Raw genomic sequence first — 17,604 nt, 5'->3', positions numbered from 1 at the left:
CTAAAAAGTACAATAGTCAGCTTTTTTCCTTTTTAATAACAAATCTTACTGTTACTGGTTCCTGAAGATAAAAAAGATGTTTTCTGGATAGGCATTGTTTTTCTTGGCTAGAAAGGGATAATAGAAGATCTTTAGTGTTTTTTAAGCTTCGTGAACTTTTTTCCCCTGTCTTGACACCAGAGGCTTCAAAAATACTAATCTGCAGCTGATACTAAAGTAATAGCCTTTTGAATCTGAGAGAAAAAGCACTTCATTCAACTGCTTTTAACAAAAAACAGTAGGTCACATTCATAAAACTAAAGCTTATTTTTTGATTTTGTTTTTCCCTCCCTCCTCCAGGTAGCTTTTGAACACTTGTAGAAGCAAATGCAGATATTGTTCAATTTCTTAAAGAATGCCTGATAAGTCATTTTGAGCATGGGCAGATCAGAAGAAATATTTATAATAACAAAACGCATGTTAACCAAATCCACACTGTGTCATTTATTGTTGACTAATAATTTAAGAATAACTCTTCAGCACTCCAAGTGCAATGTTTTGCCTAGGATTACTCTCCAAAATGGAGCTGAGAGTAGTAAGTGACATCTGAAGCATCATTAGCATCCACAAGGCTGTTTTTTTTTCCCCAGGACTGCAGAGGAGTGATACATCCATTCAGAAGTTTTGAACTTGCATGTTCTTAAGAGTTATTTATATTCCAGTCAGTTCAGAACTTCATCTTCCTGGTAAATCCATTTGACTATATTACCATAATAGGTCTAAAAATAAATCCTTATCCTGCCTGCTCTCAGAATTTTAATTCTTGTTGTAATAAAGGCCTGCTCCAGTTTAACTTCAGTGGCAGTGGGATTGGGCCTGGCGTGGAAGCTTGTTCCTAAACTTTCTCAGACTACAAACATCCAGCCCTTTCAGCTTGTTTATGCAGCTGGAAGTCTGCATGTCTGAAAATGAATTGCATAAGGTTGCTTTATGCTTAAAATTCTAGTTAAGGAAACTTACTGCTTCATTGTGGGCTGAAGGCAGAAATAGAAGTAAATGAGTTCTGAAGCTAGGAAAGCTGGGCCTTAGCTAATTAAATGAGATGTTGCGCCATACCAGAGGCTTGCACTCTTACACATGACACTTATTCCAACTTCAGTTCTGAAGTCTGATGCCCTGTAGTACAAAACCTTAAGCTACAGTTTTTGAAAGTATTTCTCTATAGATAATTCTAATGACAGGATTGGTTTTGAAAATTCAAGCTGAACTTGACTTTGCATTTCTGCTGATGAATAGAATTTTTATATGTAAATTGACACAGTTTACATAATTTTAGCTGGTGACCCATGTGCCTCAACATGGGTAAAGATGTCAAAACTAGAAGCTGTTGCGTTTGGTTTTTGTTAGTCTGTGGAGCTCATGGTTCTGTGGTCACTGTTGTGCAGCATAAATTACACTCATTATTCTTGTAGTGTTCAGAAGAAACTGTAAAATGTGGATAGAAGTGGTTAAAGTGGTTTGTAAATAGTCAAACATCCAGAGTCTTTGACCAGCTCAACCCAGTTCTTATGCAGTTAGGTAAATAAGTAGAAAGGCTTCTTGTTCAGGCTTGCTCTATGTGAACCTGACTGTTTTGCTTGGCTGCCTACTAGGTATTCTCTCTATTAACCTTGCCACCCTTTTGTAACTGGTGCATTTAATTATCAGTGGGATGCTTTAAACAGGTAGGGGGACTGATAAGAGCAGGTAATCTGCTTGTTGGGGAAGGTTGAAAGCAACCATTGACATCTTGGCCTGCCTGCTAGTCTTTGACAAGTGGGACTCCGTGAGAAAATAACTTGGTAACGAGATAAGGTGCTGATTAAAATGCAGTTGTTGTCCAATGCACACTGGTAGCTGAAATCACTTAAAATCATTAGTTTAAAAAGAAAGAAGGAAAAAAAATATATATATATGCCGGACTTTTTTTTTCCCAGTTTTTAAAGAAGGGGAGAAGGGAGGACCCCAAGTCTCCCCGCTCTGTCCCAGTACATTGTTCGGTTATTGCACACTAGTTTTATGATTGGAATACATTGTAGTCCGGCCACCCAGACAGAGGCATTGACTGCTAATATTAACCAAGAACAATAGTGTGGCCATACTGACTGCAGTGAGGATTACAGAACATAATGGGGCCTATCCAAAAATAATGCTAATACAGGACAAGCAACAGGAAGCAGCAGTAGACTCAGCATTGCTCGGCTCCCAGACAAACCATGGACTTACTTCACACAATGGCAACTTCAGCACTTTATGTATTCACAGGACACTCATTATTCCAGCAGGCTTGCCAGATCAGAGATCAGCCCGGTTTACTGGATGCTTAAGCGTATGCATAGTTTGGATAGCGGTACTTTTGTGTCCTTCATCGTTTGGCAGGAGGGTGGCAGCTGCATCGCAGAGAAGGTCTTGACTTCAGTTACTGACTTGGCTTGTGCCAAGGCAGAATGGGGGGAAAGTCAGTCCAGGAAGCTGCTAATATAGTTACATTTGTTTTCATGTTTTCTCCTTTATGTGGCAATGAAGCGTTTACCGGCACTAACAGCATTGAAGGAACTACTCAAAATGAAGATTAAGGGAACAATGTGCTCTGTTTTCATGTGGGCATATTCTGATGAGGCTCTTGGCTGGGCTGCCTGCGTGAAGTTCTGCCTGGCTCTTGGCCATGGACTCTGAGGTGCGAGATCCTTACAGCTTGGGCTCTGTTTATATATGCAGGGTTGAGAGAGTAACAGCTTTATAGGGTATTGCGTTACTGGCCCAAAAGAGAGCTTCCTGGCAATGTTGCATTTGACAAAGGGTTAGGAGGGTTAGGTTGTTTTCTTTCTCCTCCCTTGTAGGTCCCCATCTCATCTGGATGAGAAACCAGTATTCTTCAAGTCCTTTGAAGGAATACTCTGTCAGTGCTGAGCATGTCATGACGTTGTGATGCATCTGTATAGCATCATATTGACTTGTCGTGTTGCAACAAGGGTGAGAGAGTCCTGCTGACGTTTAGAGGAAGTGATTTTGTGACTAGCCTTAACTCCACTCAGAGGGATTCTCCTCCCTGGCCCTTGGGCACTTTGGAATACTCCTCAGTTTCCCTCTTCCCTATCTCATCTCCTTCCAGCTGAAGGGAGGAGGGATTGCTGGACTTCTTGGCAATTTGCTGTGGCCTGCTTGTGACAGCATGCCAGTCTCCTAGCCTCCTTCCCTAGGATGCAGGTGAGGTTTGAGGGTCCTTTTCAAACTGGTCTTCACAGCTGCACACAGCTTGCAGAGCATGAGGAGAACATCATTGGGCTTAACCTGCTCGCCTTGTTTGGCAGAGGAGGAGCAGGCGCAGCGCTCAGACTGCAAACTTCCCACTGCATTTGTCTAGTCATGGTTTCACATGCTCAGCAAAGCTCTTGCATGGTTTAACCACAAGGATAGGCGGGAAAGAAGTTTGACTAGTTGCAGCCTCTTTCAAAAAGGAGGTAGTCCTTTCACTAATGAGCCTGATGTTTTTATCTTGCTCTGTCCCACTGACTTGCAGAATGACTTTAGAAGCCAGAGTACAAAAACACCTCTATTGGGTGGGTGTCTGGAGGAAGGGAGGGAAGATGGTAATCAAGCCGAGAGCTTTAAACACCATCTGCTTACCTGGAGCTGCTAATATTTCATTTAAATGACCAGAAAAGAGATTGCATTGGCCTTTCAGGCCCTTAAAAGGGGTAGTTTGTGATGAATTTCAGGGTCTTCACAGACTCTCTTGATTTGTATTATCAATGGATCAGCCTAAATCATGGTGTCATGTCATTGAGGAAAATAGCTCTTGCACATTGGTGTTTGCTTTGTGGTTTTTTTTTTTTTTGAGTGTGAGCTTAACCATTTCCATCCTCTCATAGCTTAATTCATAGGAGCTGTGCTTAAATTTGACCATGCTGCCTTTCAGTCCTCTGGGCTGCTGTAGATGTTCTGCAAAGTGTGCCGCCTTGCTGTTCCTTTCAAGCTCCCTTTCCTCTCAAGCTGGAATCCCTGCCTTCTGGTCAAGCTCAGGTTTACAGTGGCTAATTGGGTGTGACTCTGGAAAGTTCACTGCTGCCTTGTTGCCTAGGACATTGCTTTGATGAAATAAGGTGCATGATGTGGAATTCTTGTGTCTGGATATATATATTTATTCAAAGATGGGCAGAGGTCACCTATGGGCATGGGAAAAGTTAAACCTCCACGCTGTAAGTAGTCATTCCTGAGATATCTGAATTGTTGATCTATAGAGTGGGGATGATATGCACTTTAAAAAAAATCTCAACAGTGCAGTCTTTGCACAGAGCTGCTGCTTTGGAGATGGGTGGGAACTGGCTAGAAGTGTGAGATAGTTGGATTGTTGAGGGCAACTTGCTACTCTTGTTGTGGGGCTGTGGGTGTCTTGTGTCTTTTGTTCAGAAGTGTCCCATTTTGGACACAAAGTCTTGTCTTTTCTTTGCCCCATGCTAAGAGGGGCAGAGCCAGGAGATTAAACTGCCATTCTTCATATGATCCCTTTTCAGAACAGGGATTCTTCATCTGAAATACTCAGATGAGGTGAGAGGGGGCACATAGAAACAAGGGAATTGCTAGGGTACGTCTATTCCCCCTGCATCTTGTTTCCATCCAGTTAAGCAGAAGCCTCTCCTCTCTTTAAGCAAACTGTGTGGTGTTGGAAAGTGGTCACGCAAGTATCTAGCAACAGTAGCAGTTAAAGCAAGGATTCAACCTTTCCTTTCCTTAAGGGCTAGGTGTGTTGGTAAACAGTCCTGAGAACCAACCGGGAACTGTTGCTATGAGTTTAGACAAAATATCTTCCAAAACAATTATGCAAGGCCGAAAGGAAAACATCCTTAACTTTATTGGAAGTAGTGGTAGTTGCCATAATTCATTCCCTATATCATAATATTTTTTTCAAGCTTGCACTAACATGTTGTGCTTGTACTTCTCAATGTTGGTAATTAAACCAGTGAGGAAGCACCCAAGATAGTGCAATCTATATGTGTAATATGGCTCAGGAGTTCTATTCTGTGTACGCTTTTTTGTTTTGTTTTGTTTTTTTTTTACCACTGGCTTGTATAAGGACTTCTTAAAACTGCTTTAACCAGTATTAAATAATCACATTGTGTCCTATTTTATTTTCAGAGTTTCTTTCAAGTTGAGAGGCTTGGTCTACAATAGTAACAAATAAAATGTAACTTTCATGAAATATTAATCAAAAATGGTTTGGGCCAATGCAGACTCTGCATTGAAGTTTGGGCGCATGTCTCGGCTTGCCCAGCTTTGCTTACTTTCTGAAGCATTTTCCCACAGTTATCAGTGAACGAAATGGAATCCTAGTCTGTTTTGAATATGAAACATATTTAGGCGATATTCCAAGCTGGTGTCCATCACAAACTAGGTTTTCATTCAGAGGCTGCATGCTGTGTCCAGTCGTGAGAAAACAGTCTGCTTGACTTTTTTTATTCCTCTCTCTCCTTTTAAGGAATTTGAGGTCTGCCTTACACTTGCACCTTGTAGCAGCTTATTCTCAGAACTGTATTTTGGTTTCTGTTACAGGAAAGGTGTTAAGCAGCGCAGACCATAAATGAGCAGACTGCGACTGAGCACTGATGAAATTAAGAAGAAATAAATATTAAAATACACAGCTTCAATGGCAAAGCATTGAAATCCTTCATGGAGAGTTTTTATTTTTTGTTGTTCTGCTCAACAGAAATATGTTGTGTTTATTACCTCACTTATGCTTATTATTATACTTTTTAATTTTTAAGTAATATTTTTTCTTGGGTTTTTTTTTGAGGGGGAGGTGGTGGTAATGTTTTGGTTTTGAATCATTCTCTAAGTTTGGATATGGCTGGCTAAATGTCAATTCTGAAAGATACAGCCTGGATAATATCTCAGAGTAGAGCTGGGGGAGGAGAAGATGTTTTAATGGCTCTTGTTCTCAAGTTAGGATTGAAGATAAAGGTGGCTTAGATGTAATAGCTGGCACCTTTCCAGCCCATGGAGTCACTTGTGTTAGTTTATGCCTAGATTATTATTACTGGAGTGCTGGCGAGCTCATTGGCAGATTAGTGCGTCTGTAAAAGTGACACGGGGTGGATAGTGCGGCTTCCCTTTCCCTGCGCTTCCAAATAGTCTGATTTTAGCCTTTGTTTTACAATGCTGCTTCTCTCTCACCCCACCCCCTTCCCATAGCCCTCCGTTCTTCCCTCAGTTACCTGATACGGGTGGGAGCTCCGATGGCCCTCATGCAGACAAAGCTTTCAAAGGGGGTGCTGAAAAGAGAAGTCCCTAGAGATGAGGCTGTCAAGGCAGAGCACAGTAATCTTAGCAACACTTCTGGCTTTCAGGATGGCTGGGGGAAGGGACATCAAGACTACTTTTCTGTAACTAAAATTCTTTTGAAGCAGCTTTTGAGGGTGGGGGCGTCTGGTGTTTTTTGGGAATTTTTTGATGCTTTGCTAGCCTGATGTTTTTCGTCTTCTATATGCTATTCTTGCACACGTGCTTTATTGTGGCTGCAGCATAGTGTCAAAGGCTGTACTTCCTGGTTAAGTACATAAGATGCATTAATGATGACAAAGATGAGCTATCCAAGGTGAAAGGTCTTCTAAGTCAGACTGGATAAGGTAGCTTATGGGGTTTCAAGAAGATCATGTTTGTCTCAAGTATAATCTATTACCTATTTAGGTTTTCAAGTATTCCATTTTAAAGCAGACACCGTTATTTTTTTTTCCCCATTAAAATTGCTTTTCGTTTTTTTGTTTTTCTTACAGTTATGTGTGGCTTTGAAACTAATTCTTATTTCTCTCTTGCAGAGATCCTACACATTGCTTGTTGAGGCATGGGATTACAATGATAACTCTACTAGTAAGTATTCATTCCTCTGGTTTACTTAGTTGAGACACCTTGATTTCCTGGCCATTGAAAAGTCTTTGGTAGTCTAACCAGACCACTCTGAGTAGGGCATGAGGAGAGGGAAAAGGTCTCCCCTAGACGACTCGGAGCAACTACTGTAGGCTCTGCAGCGGCCTATCTCCCTCATGTTGCCTTAAGAGAGTGAGTAGCTTGCTCACCTAGGTACCAACAGTTTGATTCCTAAAAACAGATGCCATTAATTTCCTCTTTTTCCTTGGGAAGGATAAAAGTCAAGGGGTTTCTTCAGGTTTTTTTTCTGTTGGGACTTTTTTTTTTTTTTTAAGAGTGATATTCAGAAGCCTAAATGTTGTTGACTTGGAACTTCTCTAAAAACTATGTACTTCTCAAAACTGAACATGCTGCTTTTAAAAAAATAAGCAAAATCAAACAAAAAAAACCTCTGTAAGAGCCAGTATAGGTATCCATCCATGAGAAACAGGAGTGACTACCAGATTTTCCTTGAGAGTTGGATGTCTAGGGATTTATATTCAGGGGCTGAAAAATATTTAGCAGACAGCACCTGGTAGAGCTGGCTGGAAATCAAGGGTGGGAATCTTTTACCTGGAATGTCTTTGGTTGGTTTTAGAAATTTTCTGCTAAGCTTTTCCTGTTGCCTAGAGGAAGCTGTATAGGGGCTCTTGGCATATGAACTGCTCTGCTCCTACTGAAGTAGGTGGGCAAAATTAGCTCTATTTTCAATCTAAGGCTTTAACAGTGTGTGGTAAAAACCACAGGAGAAAGTATGAACCTGAACTCGTACACCTTTTGTTGATGCAACAAACCTTTTCCTTTAACAAGGAAGCAGCAGCACTGTGGCCCATCTTACATAAATTTTTAAACAGCTTCTTGTAGTCCACTTTGGAATTCCAGGTGACAGCCACACAGTAATGAAATGGACTTCATGCTTCACAAAAGAAAGGCCTTGTAAAAATGTGTGTAGTGGTGTAGTTTTGTTTTAATTGGTGTGGAGTACACTGCTTGGGAAAGGCCTGTGAGTCTGGGAACCTTTCTGCTTTTTAATTTTTTTTTTTTTAAATATACACGGGCTGTCCTATTAGTTTTTAGTTCTCAAAAATAAGTCGTCCATTGCAAATGATTGATGTGACCTGTCAGTGACAGCCAAGGGTTGCTTTGCAACCTGCCACATCCAGCACTGTTGCAGTACCTGTCATTTCGGGGCCTATCCCAGCAGTCATGGAGCAGTGGCTGGGAGGCTTGGCTCTTAGCTATGGTGTGTTTTATGGAGGAGCAGAAAATAGGTTGCTACAGCAGCAGAGCTGTATTAAAAATGCAAGATGCCTGAATTCAAAATGAAGGTCTTGTTTACAGTAGGAGCTGGGATTTTTTACAGACTGGGTCTCTGCCACTTTTACTATTATTAGAGCTCATCTTTTTTCATGAAACAACTGCATTTGCAAAGCTACACAATGAACCCTTTCTTTGCTTTCATGTTCTGCAAGTACAATTGTCTTCAGACAAAATTGCCTCATTTCTCAGCAGTGCATTTGACCAAGTGCAGACATGTTCTTACATATGTTCCTGATTTGCATTCCTGCACTAGCTTTGCTGTCACATATCCATCTGTAGGTCACTTCAGTCACTGTACTGCACAAAGCTTTTCCTTTGTACTGCATCGCTTTACTTACAGTCAGCTTTCTCAGAGCTGAAGAATAAGTCTTGAAGAACTTGTTAAGGAAATCATTAGAACTAAATAATTGTCACCTTATAAAATGATGACTATTTTTTGATGTTCAGGATTTTCTTTTACCCTAATTACTCCTGAATTGTAAGGACTCTGTGAGATGTCTCAAAAAAGAGTGGGTGTAGTAGGCTTTGTGTGACTTTTCAATAGCTCTAGCATCCTCTGATCAATGCAGTGGTTAGGAGATCCTAGAGTGGATGCTTCCTTCCCCCCTCTACATTCCACTCCTCCTACGTTCCCTTTACCACATACTCTCTTGTCTCACTTCCAAGAGTGGCTTGCAGTTAAATTCTGGCCCTGTTGAAGCTGATGAGAATCGTGCTTTGTTGGAGCCAAGATTCAACTTAAATGGTTTCCTTACTCTTGTTCTTGTCTAGATGCCATCTTGCTACTGTCGCTTCATACATAAAGCTAATGGGGCTGACATTGCATCTCGAACTATGTCAAAGAGCCATTGTAAATTACTGGTATCAGTTGCATGTGAATTCCAGTCGGCCATAAGAGACCAGAGCAAAATGTAAACCAAGCCATAGCTGGAAGTTGTCTGAAACAAAGACTTTCAAAAATAACTGTGGTGACCTTGGCCACCCAAACTGCTTAGAGGAGTCTGGGCTTTTGTCCTTGTTGTTGTTGTTTGCTTCCTGGCGATGCATGCTTAAAATTTCCAGAAATCGGCTCACTGATAAGCAAAGGTGGGCAGTCAAAATAGCTGATTTGCCTCTGCCTAAAACCTCTGATACAGTTGCCCACCAAATAAAAAGACAGATTAACAGCTTTGAAGTGTAGCCATATAAAGTGAATGAAAGCAACAAATTCTCTGTCAGTGAGTTGCAGAGTGGAAGTTAAAAGATGTACAAAAAGCCTCTCTCTTCCACTTCATCAGTTTCTATTTGGTTAATGTTTCCTCTAACCTTTCTATCAAAACATGGACTTCTGAGTCAGAGGATGTCAGGAGAGCTGGGAAGATCGTGTTCTCTCAAGTCTGGCTGATGACTACTTCTTATTTACTTAGCCAGTCTGCTGCTTCAGGATTGCTTACTACAAAACTTCAAACGTTATTGGTGTGGGCTAGGATTGGAAGAGTTGTTGCAATGCCTTCCCTCAAGCCTGGGTCAGCACACTTGTGTAAGTGCGTACTGACAGGTGGGAATAGGGAAGGGTGGAGAAATTGTTGTACGAGAAGGAACATGCTGATACTTCATTGTGAAAACTGTGGGTAATGGCTCCTGGAAAGGGATCTTGAGCCTGTGAGGCCTTACTTGAATTTAAATACATGGTGGCAGCTTTATAACATGTATCAAATGAAAGGCGTTTTAGCCATGATCCAAAGTGAAATCGCAGCTGGTTTTCATCTAGGCCCTTAAAAAAAAAAAAAGTCCAGTGGACTAATAAGGATGTTTCCATTTGAGTTCAGGCTGTGGTTAAGGGCTCAAAAGAACCGGTTGCTGGAGTTGAGATGTCGTAGACATACAGCAAGGACGTGCTTCCTAATGAGCTGGCAGATAGGCGAAGAATGATAGAGCAGAGGCAAGAGGAAAGATCTCTTTTCCAAGGCGACTGTTTTTCTGGTGCCAAGGACTGAAATAGCTGTCAGTGGTTATGTTCCCAACGGCGAACAGGAAAAGACTGGAAAAGCAAGAGTGAGCGTGTGTGTGTGTGTGTGTGGAAGGGGGGCAGTTTGCAAAACTAAATGGAGTGTCATTCCCCTTTTCTTCTTCCACTTACAGGAGCAAAGCATAGAGTTGTTTCACTGGCAAGAAACAGGATGTCTTTATGCACGGACTTGGTATTTGGGGAAATGCATTTGCTTTCCAACTGTGCTGTAGATGGGGGTGTAATCTTGGCAAGCGCAGCAAAGCCATCTCCAGCACGCATGAGTGGAACTATAATCGCTTGACTAGCCCCATTCAAGACTAATAGATATGCATCTGCTTAAGTACCTCTTAGAATTAGTCAGTAATCTTGTTGATGAGATCTAAGAGCCTTACACCTGCATGGTACAGGACATGATATTGCTCTGGATATACCAGTATGGAAAAGTCCTTAGGCATCTACATTACTTGTGAATGGGATGTAAATTAATAAAGGCCTGCGTGCATTTGAAAGTCTTGCACATCAATGTGGGGTCGGGGGCTTCGTGCCAATGAATAATAAAACCTGATTTAAATGGAAAATATCATAGAACCAGAAATACCAGAAGGTGAATAAGAAGTTGTTGCCCTTAATTTCACACTGTAAACACTTAATGAATGCTGGTCTTGAGCCAGGAATACCCCCCAGAATGGGTAAATGCTTACAATGCGTGTGTATTAACACTTTTCTGTGGTTGTGCAGCAAGTGCTTTGACTTTTATTCAGAACTGCAGACAAGCAGGCAGGCTCTAGTGGTGAATTGATAATGGGTAGCTGAGGCTTGAGGAGCCTGTTTGGAAGTTCTTTTTGAAAGCTACAAATCAAAGGTCCTTAGCAGTACATTTAAAAATATTTTAGATGAAAAACTGTCCATGTGGTATTTAAGCTTTATGTACCAACTTCATTAAGCTTCAACCCTGCCTTATGCAAAATCCTCAAATTTGGTTTGTGATTGTTGGAAGAACAAGCTGAACATCAGTGAGTTTTAATTCCTAACACTCGAATGTGCCAGTGCTCCACATGCTGTTTTCTAACACATCATTGGCAAACTGCCCTCCTACCTAAAATTTTTCTGTTGCTGGATTATGCTCCCATATACAGAACAGGGTACCCTGGTACTTAGTTTTGGTTTTGTACTATGTCTACAAAGATATTTTGGCTGTTTTATGATAAACTTTCACTCAGCACTCAAGTGCTTGCTAGATGCAGGTTGTAAGGCAGTGTCAGATCATTTAAGTCACAAGACCTGGACTACAAAGTGAAATACCACAGATATATACAATGTTCTGCACTAATGTGAAATATTATTATTTCGAGCCATAATTTAGACAGTTGTAGGGCTCTAAAAGCCAGAAGGCTCTTGCTGGAACTACATGTCAAGTACAAAGTCTAAACTTCGAAATACTCAGTAGAGAGAAGGGGGCTCTATGGCAAATATATGCAGTAATTTGAATTCTCTGCTTCAAGCTGTGGTAGTTTTGAATTTTCAGTATCAGCTAGCATCTGAAGAAAGAATCTCCATGGTATTTCTTGGCCCAAACCTGTTGAGATCACTGATGTCATCTGAATGCCAGAGTTGCCTGTTTTCAGTTCAACTGGAGTCCCAGAAGGCCATAAACCTTTTGTGGTGCTCATGTTCAATTTGTAGACATTGGTTTATTAGGCTATTGTAGTATCATGGTTTTGAATATTCCAGTTATAAACAAAACTAGTACCATTAATGGAGAAGCCCGGAAAACCATATTACGTACCAATCGATTGGAGCTAGAAGTAAAAGCAGCTGAATTTTCTTTAATCCCAAACTGCAGGATTCTTACCAAATGTCCTTACGCTGCAAACGGGATAAGTGATTTGCAGTAACCTAACAGTCTCTTTTGATTTCAAGCTTTATTCAGTTTGATAATGTCAGTTAATGGTTTGTAGCTCCAGGGCAGCCTTATCTTACTCTTTAAAACAGAAAATGAAGAAAACCAACTGGCTGCCTCGGTCTGGTCTGCGAAGGCAGAGCGCTGTGATGTGGGAGGTAATGATACGTAAATGAAGTCTTAACTCTGACATCTCTTCTGACTCCTAGATCCCGATCGCATTATTGAGAAGGCGTCCCACTCTGGCATGATCAATCCAAGCCGTCAGTGGCAGACTTTGAAACATAACGCAGGAGTCGCCCACTTTGAGTATCAAATCCGTGTGACTTGTGCAGAACATTACTATGGCTTTGGCTGCAACAAGTTTTGTCGACCAAGAGATGACTTCTTCACTCATCACACCTGTGACCAGAATGGCAACAAAACCTGCTTGGAAGGCTGGATGGGACCAGAATGCAACAAAGGTTTGTGACAAATGCTCGAAACCTGAGTGATCCATGGGCTTGGGTAGGATTTGAGTGCATCGTATCCAGGCTGCAATTCAGTGGTCAGTTTGTGCAGACAACAGGGCTGATGAAGCAGCGACGAACTCTTTACACAGAGAACCAGGAGCAGGGGAAGACTAGTTTCTGCCTTGTTTTAAAATGTTGCAGAGGTCTGGCAAGTACTGGGCACTTAGCAGATGTGTTCTTTCTCTGATTATCCTCATCTTTGCCCTTGGGAAGAAAACCCAGCCCATTGACTTCAATGGGAGTTCTGCTGCTGACTTCAAAAAGGATTTCCCCTTTGGTGCAGAACTTCAAGACAAGCAGGAAGGAGAGACTTGTTTTAGAGCTGACCTGGCAAGTGTAAAGCTTTGGTGTTTGAAAAGTCCCAGGCTGTTTGTTCTGAGATTGTTTAACATGTTTATGAGGGAATGGCAACTTCCTAGCTAATTTCATAAGGAGAGAGCAGGACTCTGAACAGGGGCAGACTATTATCAGCATGTCTTGCTGACTGCGTTTACCTGCAATTTGAATAAACACTTCTGTTAATATCTGATCCGTTCAGAGATACGGCTCAGAAGTAAATCCAGGGTAGTTAAAAGTTGCTTTGAATGAGATGTAAAGCCAGGGAGAGTGGGCCAGTTCACCTGCAAAAGATGGAGAAAAGAAACCTGTAGACTCAAAGTGACTCGCAGCTCTCTACGGTGAGACAGTTTCTCTTGCATAGAAACAGCTCTTCCAACAGCATTAGGTAGTCTCCTCTGCAAAACTAGCTGATAGATTTCCTGTCACAGGGAGCCACCTATCTTGGTTTTCCTTCTAGTAGAGTTGATACAAGAGACTTGTTAAAACCTTGGATTTAGTAGGATTACAATGCTGTTGGAGATTAAAGCATTCCCACGAGTGTGAAGATGCAGGAAGCAGGCAGCATGCTGATACTCTTCTCTTTTTTTTGTTGTTTTAACAGCTATTTGTCGTCAGGGATGTAGCCCCAAGCATGGTTCTTGCACAATTCCAGGAGAGTGCAGGTAAATGCTCCCTCTCCCTCCTTGTTTCCCCAATTCCCCCAAGTAATTAAACAAGTGATGCTTAACACAATAGGACTGGGGTGGGAGGGTGTTTTTGGAGTCATGTTTTTGACCAAGGCACATTATTCATGCTGACTTGTCCAGAATAAGGGGGGAGCAAGCTTTTAATGCACTGATAATTTTAAGAAGCTTTTGGTTTGTGAAATGGTGGCACTGGGGGGGAAGGGAGTATGGGATAAATCCTGTGAATGCTGCCTAATGAGCACTAACTAATTGTTTCTGCATAAATAGTGCAAATATTTTGTGGGTACGCTTTTTTTCTAACAGCCTGATTAATAGGCTTTTTCAACTACTTGAAGTACAGTGCGGCTTTTCTCTCCTCTTCTCCCTTTCACTGTTTCCCCCTTCCTCCCTCCCACCCCCTGGTTTCTTCCATCAGTAGGCAAAAGTCAAGCATTCTTTAGAATGGGATTAGTTAAATCTCTCGGTTCCTTTACCATTGTGAGCCAGGCTCCGAGTGCTGAGAGGTTAATAGTTGGGATGAAATCTTGTCAGTAGGCTCCCATGAATGCCGAATCTTACTCCTGTGCTTTGAACTCCACTCTGTCCTGGCAAAGAGACAATGAAAAGCAGAGTTTATGCATAACCCAGTGATTGGAATGTCTCAAAAATAGACAGCACATATTTACATCACAGGGGAGTTTTCTCCCTTAGTAGTACAATATTAATGAACATAAAATGTGGACATTCTTTATTAACAAACAGGTTGTAAGTTGCTTCATGTAACCCTTTATCATATCTGTTTGTATGAGATGGGGAACTCAGGGCTTCTGAGGCTACAAAATGTTGGTATTGATCCTGTGCAGGAAGGGTTAGAAGTGAAGCTTGGGTATTCACAAATAAAACTCAGAAGTCTGAAGGAACAAAGTAATTTTTCTGCCTAACAAACATACTGGTGAATTCTTTATTTCTGGAAACTTTGCATGAAGCAGACCGCTTTTCTTTCTAGATAAGCTGTAGTTCAAACAAGAAGTCTGACAGGCTATATAAGAAATCAGCCTAAATAGTCACAGTGGCTCATTCTTTCTCTGTGTCCCTGTGATCTACGCTTCAGAAACAGAACAAAAAAAATCATTAAGGAACATTCTGAAAGTGAGGGAGGAAGTAACTCCACAAGAGACATGGCAAAGTGAAAGTCAATCTGCAGGATGGACTGTTTTAGATTGTGTGCAGTGCTTTTAGTGTTTAGCAGCACTGACAGAAGCTGGTTAACCCTCAGAGCACCACATCGAATTTTTTTAATTAAAAGAAGAAAGCTCAGCAAGTAAGTAGGAAGTATTGGGGGGCCAGATGGTGAGAGGAGCATATCAGTCAAAGCTACCAGTGATTTGTGCTTCTGTCATCAGAATAAACATGCCTTGTAGGGGTTGCTGTCTCCTAGTTAGAACAACAGGCTTTGTTTCCAGATTTTTTTCTTTCCTTTCTCTTTCTAAGTCTCTTACCTCCCACTCACTGCCCAGACATGCACTAGTGCTCTTATTTACTTAAGGTGCAACTTTCCCACACTTGATTTGCATAGTCTTGAAACAATGCTGTCCTTCTGGTGCTTTCAGATAACTTCTGCTTGCCAAGTTAGACCAATATCTTTAAAGTGAACACAGAAACAAGATTTTATTTTCTTTTAAGTTTTGATGAGTCATATAGCCTGCATGTTATAAATGCAACAGGGTTTAAAAATAACATCCCGGCAGAAACTGCTCTGGGTTCTGGTACAATAGACAACTTGCAAACATTCTTAAAATATCCTTTTCCCTTTTGGTGAGAGTCACTTTCGTTAATGCAGGCCAGCCAACAAAACCATATTTACTCATGAATCACTATACAAGAAAAGTTAACTTCAAATTTCTCACGAGAAACTGCTGCAAGAATTATTACCATGAATCTTGTTCTGGAATTGATATCTATTTTTTTTTTTAAATGCCCATAGCCTTTATCCAATTTTGTTTGTTATGCTTTGAAGCTGATGTTTGAAGAAAGTCGTATCTTTGGCTAAAGCTCATGGCTCTTTTCTCTGTGTGTTTTTTTTTAATTACTTGTTTCTCTTTACACTCACTTTAAAGAAAACAAAACCCACCCCTTTGATTTGACAGAAAGGAGTAAAAATCTCATTTTGGATACCTGTTTTTGTACATCAGGTCCCTTAGTTTTGCTTGTGTGCAACCTCAGAGGCAAGTTGCTTTGAATTGCAATACAAATTAAAAGGGTAGATTCCTAAATTTTGATCTTAGTACATTCTTATTATATTCCCCATACAGAAGGATTTTCCAAGAGCTACTTGAGAGAGGTGGCTTTGCCTGATCTAGTTTTCTTTCCTGTTCTTTGCACACAAAGACACATAAGTTGGACTAGTGCTTTTTGTTTTCTTCTCGTCAGAATTTCCCAGTGACTTGGAATAGGCTGCTATAGAAATAGCTATTAAGAAAAAAATTAATTAGGATGCAGTCTGTTACCTGAGATTTTTAGAAGGGAAGTCAGACTTACCACTAGCTGTGTGTGATTACCCGTTGGCCTGATCCTTCTGGCTTTTTCCCATGAGAAGAAATTGCCAGTAGAGGAATGGTGGGGGGTTTTATAAATAGAAAGCTTAGCTGACTTCTGTACGGATGAGGTTTGTTTTCATAATTTAGTGACGGCTTAGTGCATAATTGCTGCTGATCAATTACTCTCAGGACCTGTTAATGAAATACAGTACCTCAGCAAACCCTTGCTTTTCGTTTTCAACTTGTTTTCCTTGCTTCTCTCTATAGATCCACTTTAATTTGAAGAATCCTTGGTCTGCCTTGCTAGTGAGAACTAAATGAAAGCCAAAATGAGCATTCCCTTAAGGAAGCTTTACTTTAAAATAACATCTTCCTTTTGAGTACAGAATTCAGGTAGTTCATTGATAGTGGCAATAAATCATTTAAATAATAGAAATTCTTCTCCAGACATGAAATCAGAGTTTCTCAGGATTGGATATGTTTTAGTTATTCCCTGAATAGAGGTTAGTATTAATCACACTCCAAAACAAACAACTTAACAAGCTATAACAACTGCTCCTTTTTGAGCACACGTAAAATCCTGATGTGTGCTGTTTGCTTGTATCTCTTCCTGTGGCCCAGTCCCTGCTTGCCGTGTGTCTTCTAGTTCAGAGTAAAACTAGTTTCTGATAGAGCAGAGAACTCCTCATGCTTTGCTACTGCCTCGGAGGGCTGAGAATTGGTGTTAATGGTTTTGTTTGCAATCCCAGTATGGCTGAAATGCCTGGAACCTTGTATTCATGAGGATTTCTGACTTTTTCTTCCCCCTCCTCAATTTATAAAGCACCCTGTCAAAGTCCAGAGATTGATTTGTAGTGCACACCCACCCTCTCTGCCACATTTGTGTGAGGCTCCAAAAGAGTATTATTGTGTTGAATGGCCCCATGCTGGTTCTCTCAGAACAGTTATTCTTTTGTCAGGAGATTGGCTACAGAGACCTTGGCAAAACTACTAAAATGTTTGTTTACAAGAAACTATCAAACAAACCTTGAACAGCTTCTCCCCTCATACTGCCCTTCTCCCTCACCTCCCCAGTCTTTCTCCAAGCTTTGCAGTTCCACGCTCACATCTACACAGAGCAATTCTAACGGGTTTTTAGGTCGGTTTCCTACTCTGATTTTTCTTTTTATTTTTCTTTTACACGAAGGTGTCAGTATGGATGGCAAGGCCAGTACTGCGATAAGTGCATTCCACACCCAGGATGTGTCCATGGCACTTGCATTGAACCATGGCAATGCCTCTGTGAAACCAACTGGGGTGGTCAGCTCTGTGACAAAGGTATGCTAATCTTCTGGATAGCCAAGTGTAACACTTGAATTTTAACACCGGCAGGCTTAGCTAGGAGAGTGTGCACGCAAGACTGAGTGAGCCTCCTGAGATATGG

The 17,604-nt window shown here is 41.1% G+C and overlaps 1 protein-coding gene across 2 annotated transcripts in view; it reads left to right on the top strand.

Annotated features, from left to right (window-relative positions):
- JAG1 (jagged canonical Notch ligand 1) overlaps nt 1–17,604 on the top strand; it is a 35,676-nt gene that overhangs the window by 5,655 nt on the left and 12,417 nt on the right. For both annotated transcript variants that reach the window (XM_065834910.2, XM_071805679.1), the window contains exons 3-6: nt 6,831–6,882; nt 12,338–12,592; nt 13,581–13,641; nt 17,368–17,498. In XM_065834910.2, coding sequence (XP_065690982.1) covers nt 6,831–6,882; nt 12,338–12,592; nt 13,581–13,641; nt 17,368–17,498 — 499 coding nt within the window. The remainder of the gene's footprint in view (nt 1–6,830; nt 6,883–12,337; nt 12,593–13,580; nt 13,642–17,367; nt 17,499–17,604) is intronic.

Source organism: Patagioenas fasciata, chromosome 3, assembly GCF_037038585.1.
Source record: "Patagioenas fasciata isolate bPatFas1 chromosome 3, bPatFas1.hap1, whole genome shotgun sequence".
Taxonomy (NCBI): domain Eukaryota; kingdom Metazoa; phylum Chordata; class Aves; order Columbiformes; family Columbidae; genus Patagioenas; species Patagioenas fasciata.
This window is presented reverse-complemented; position numbering and strand designations above follow the sequence as displayed.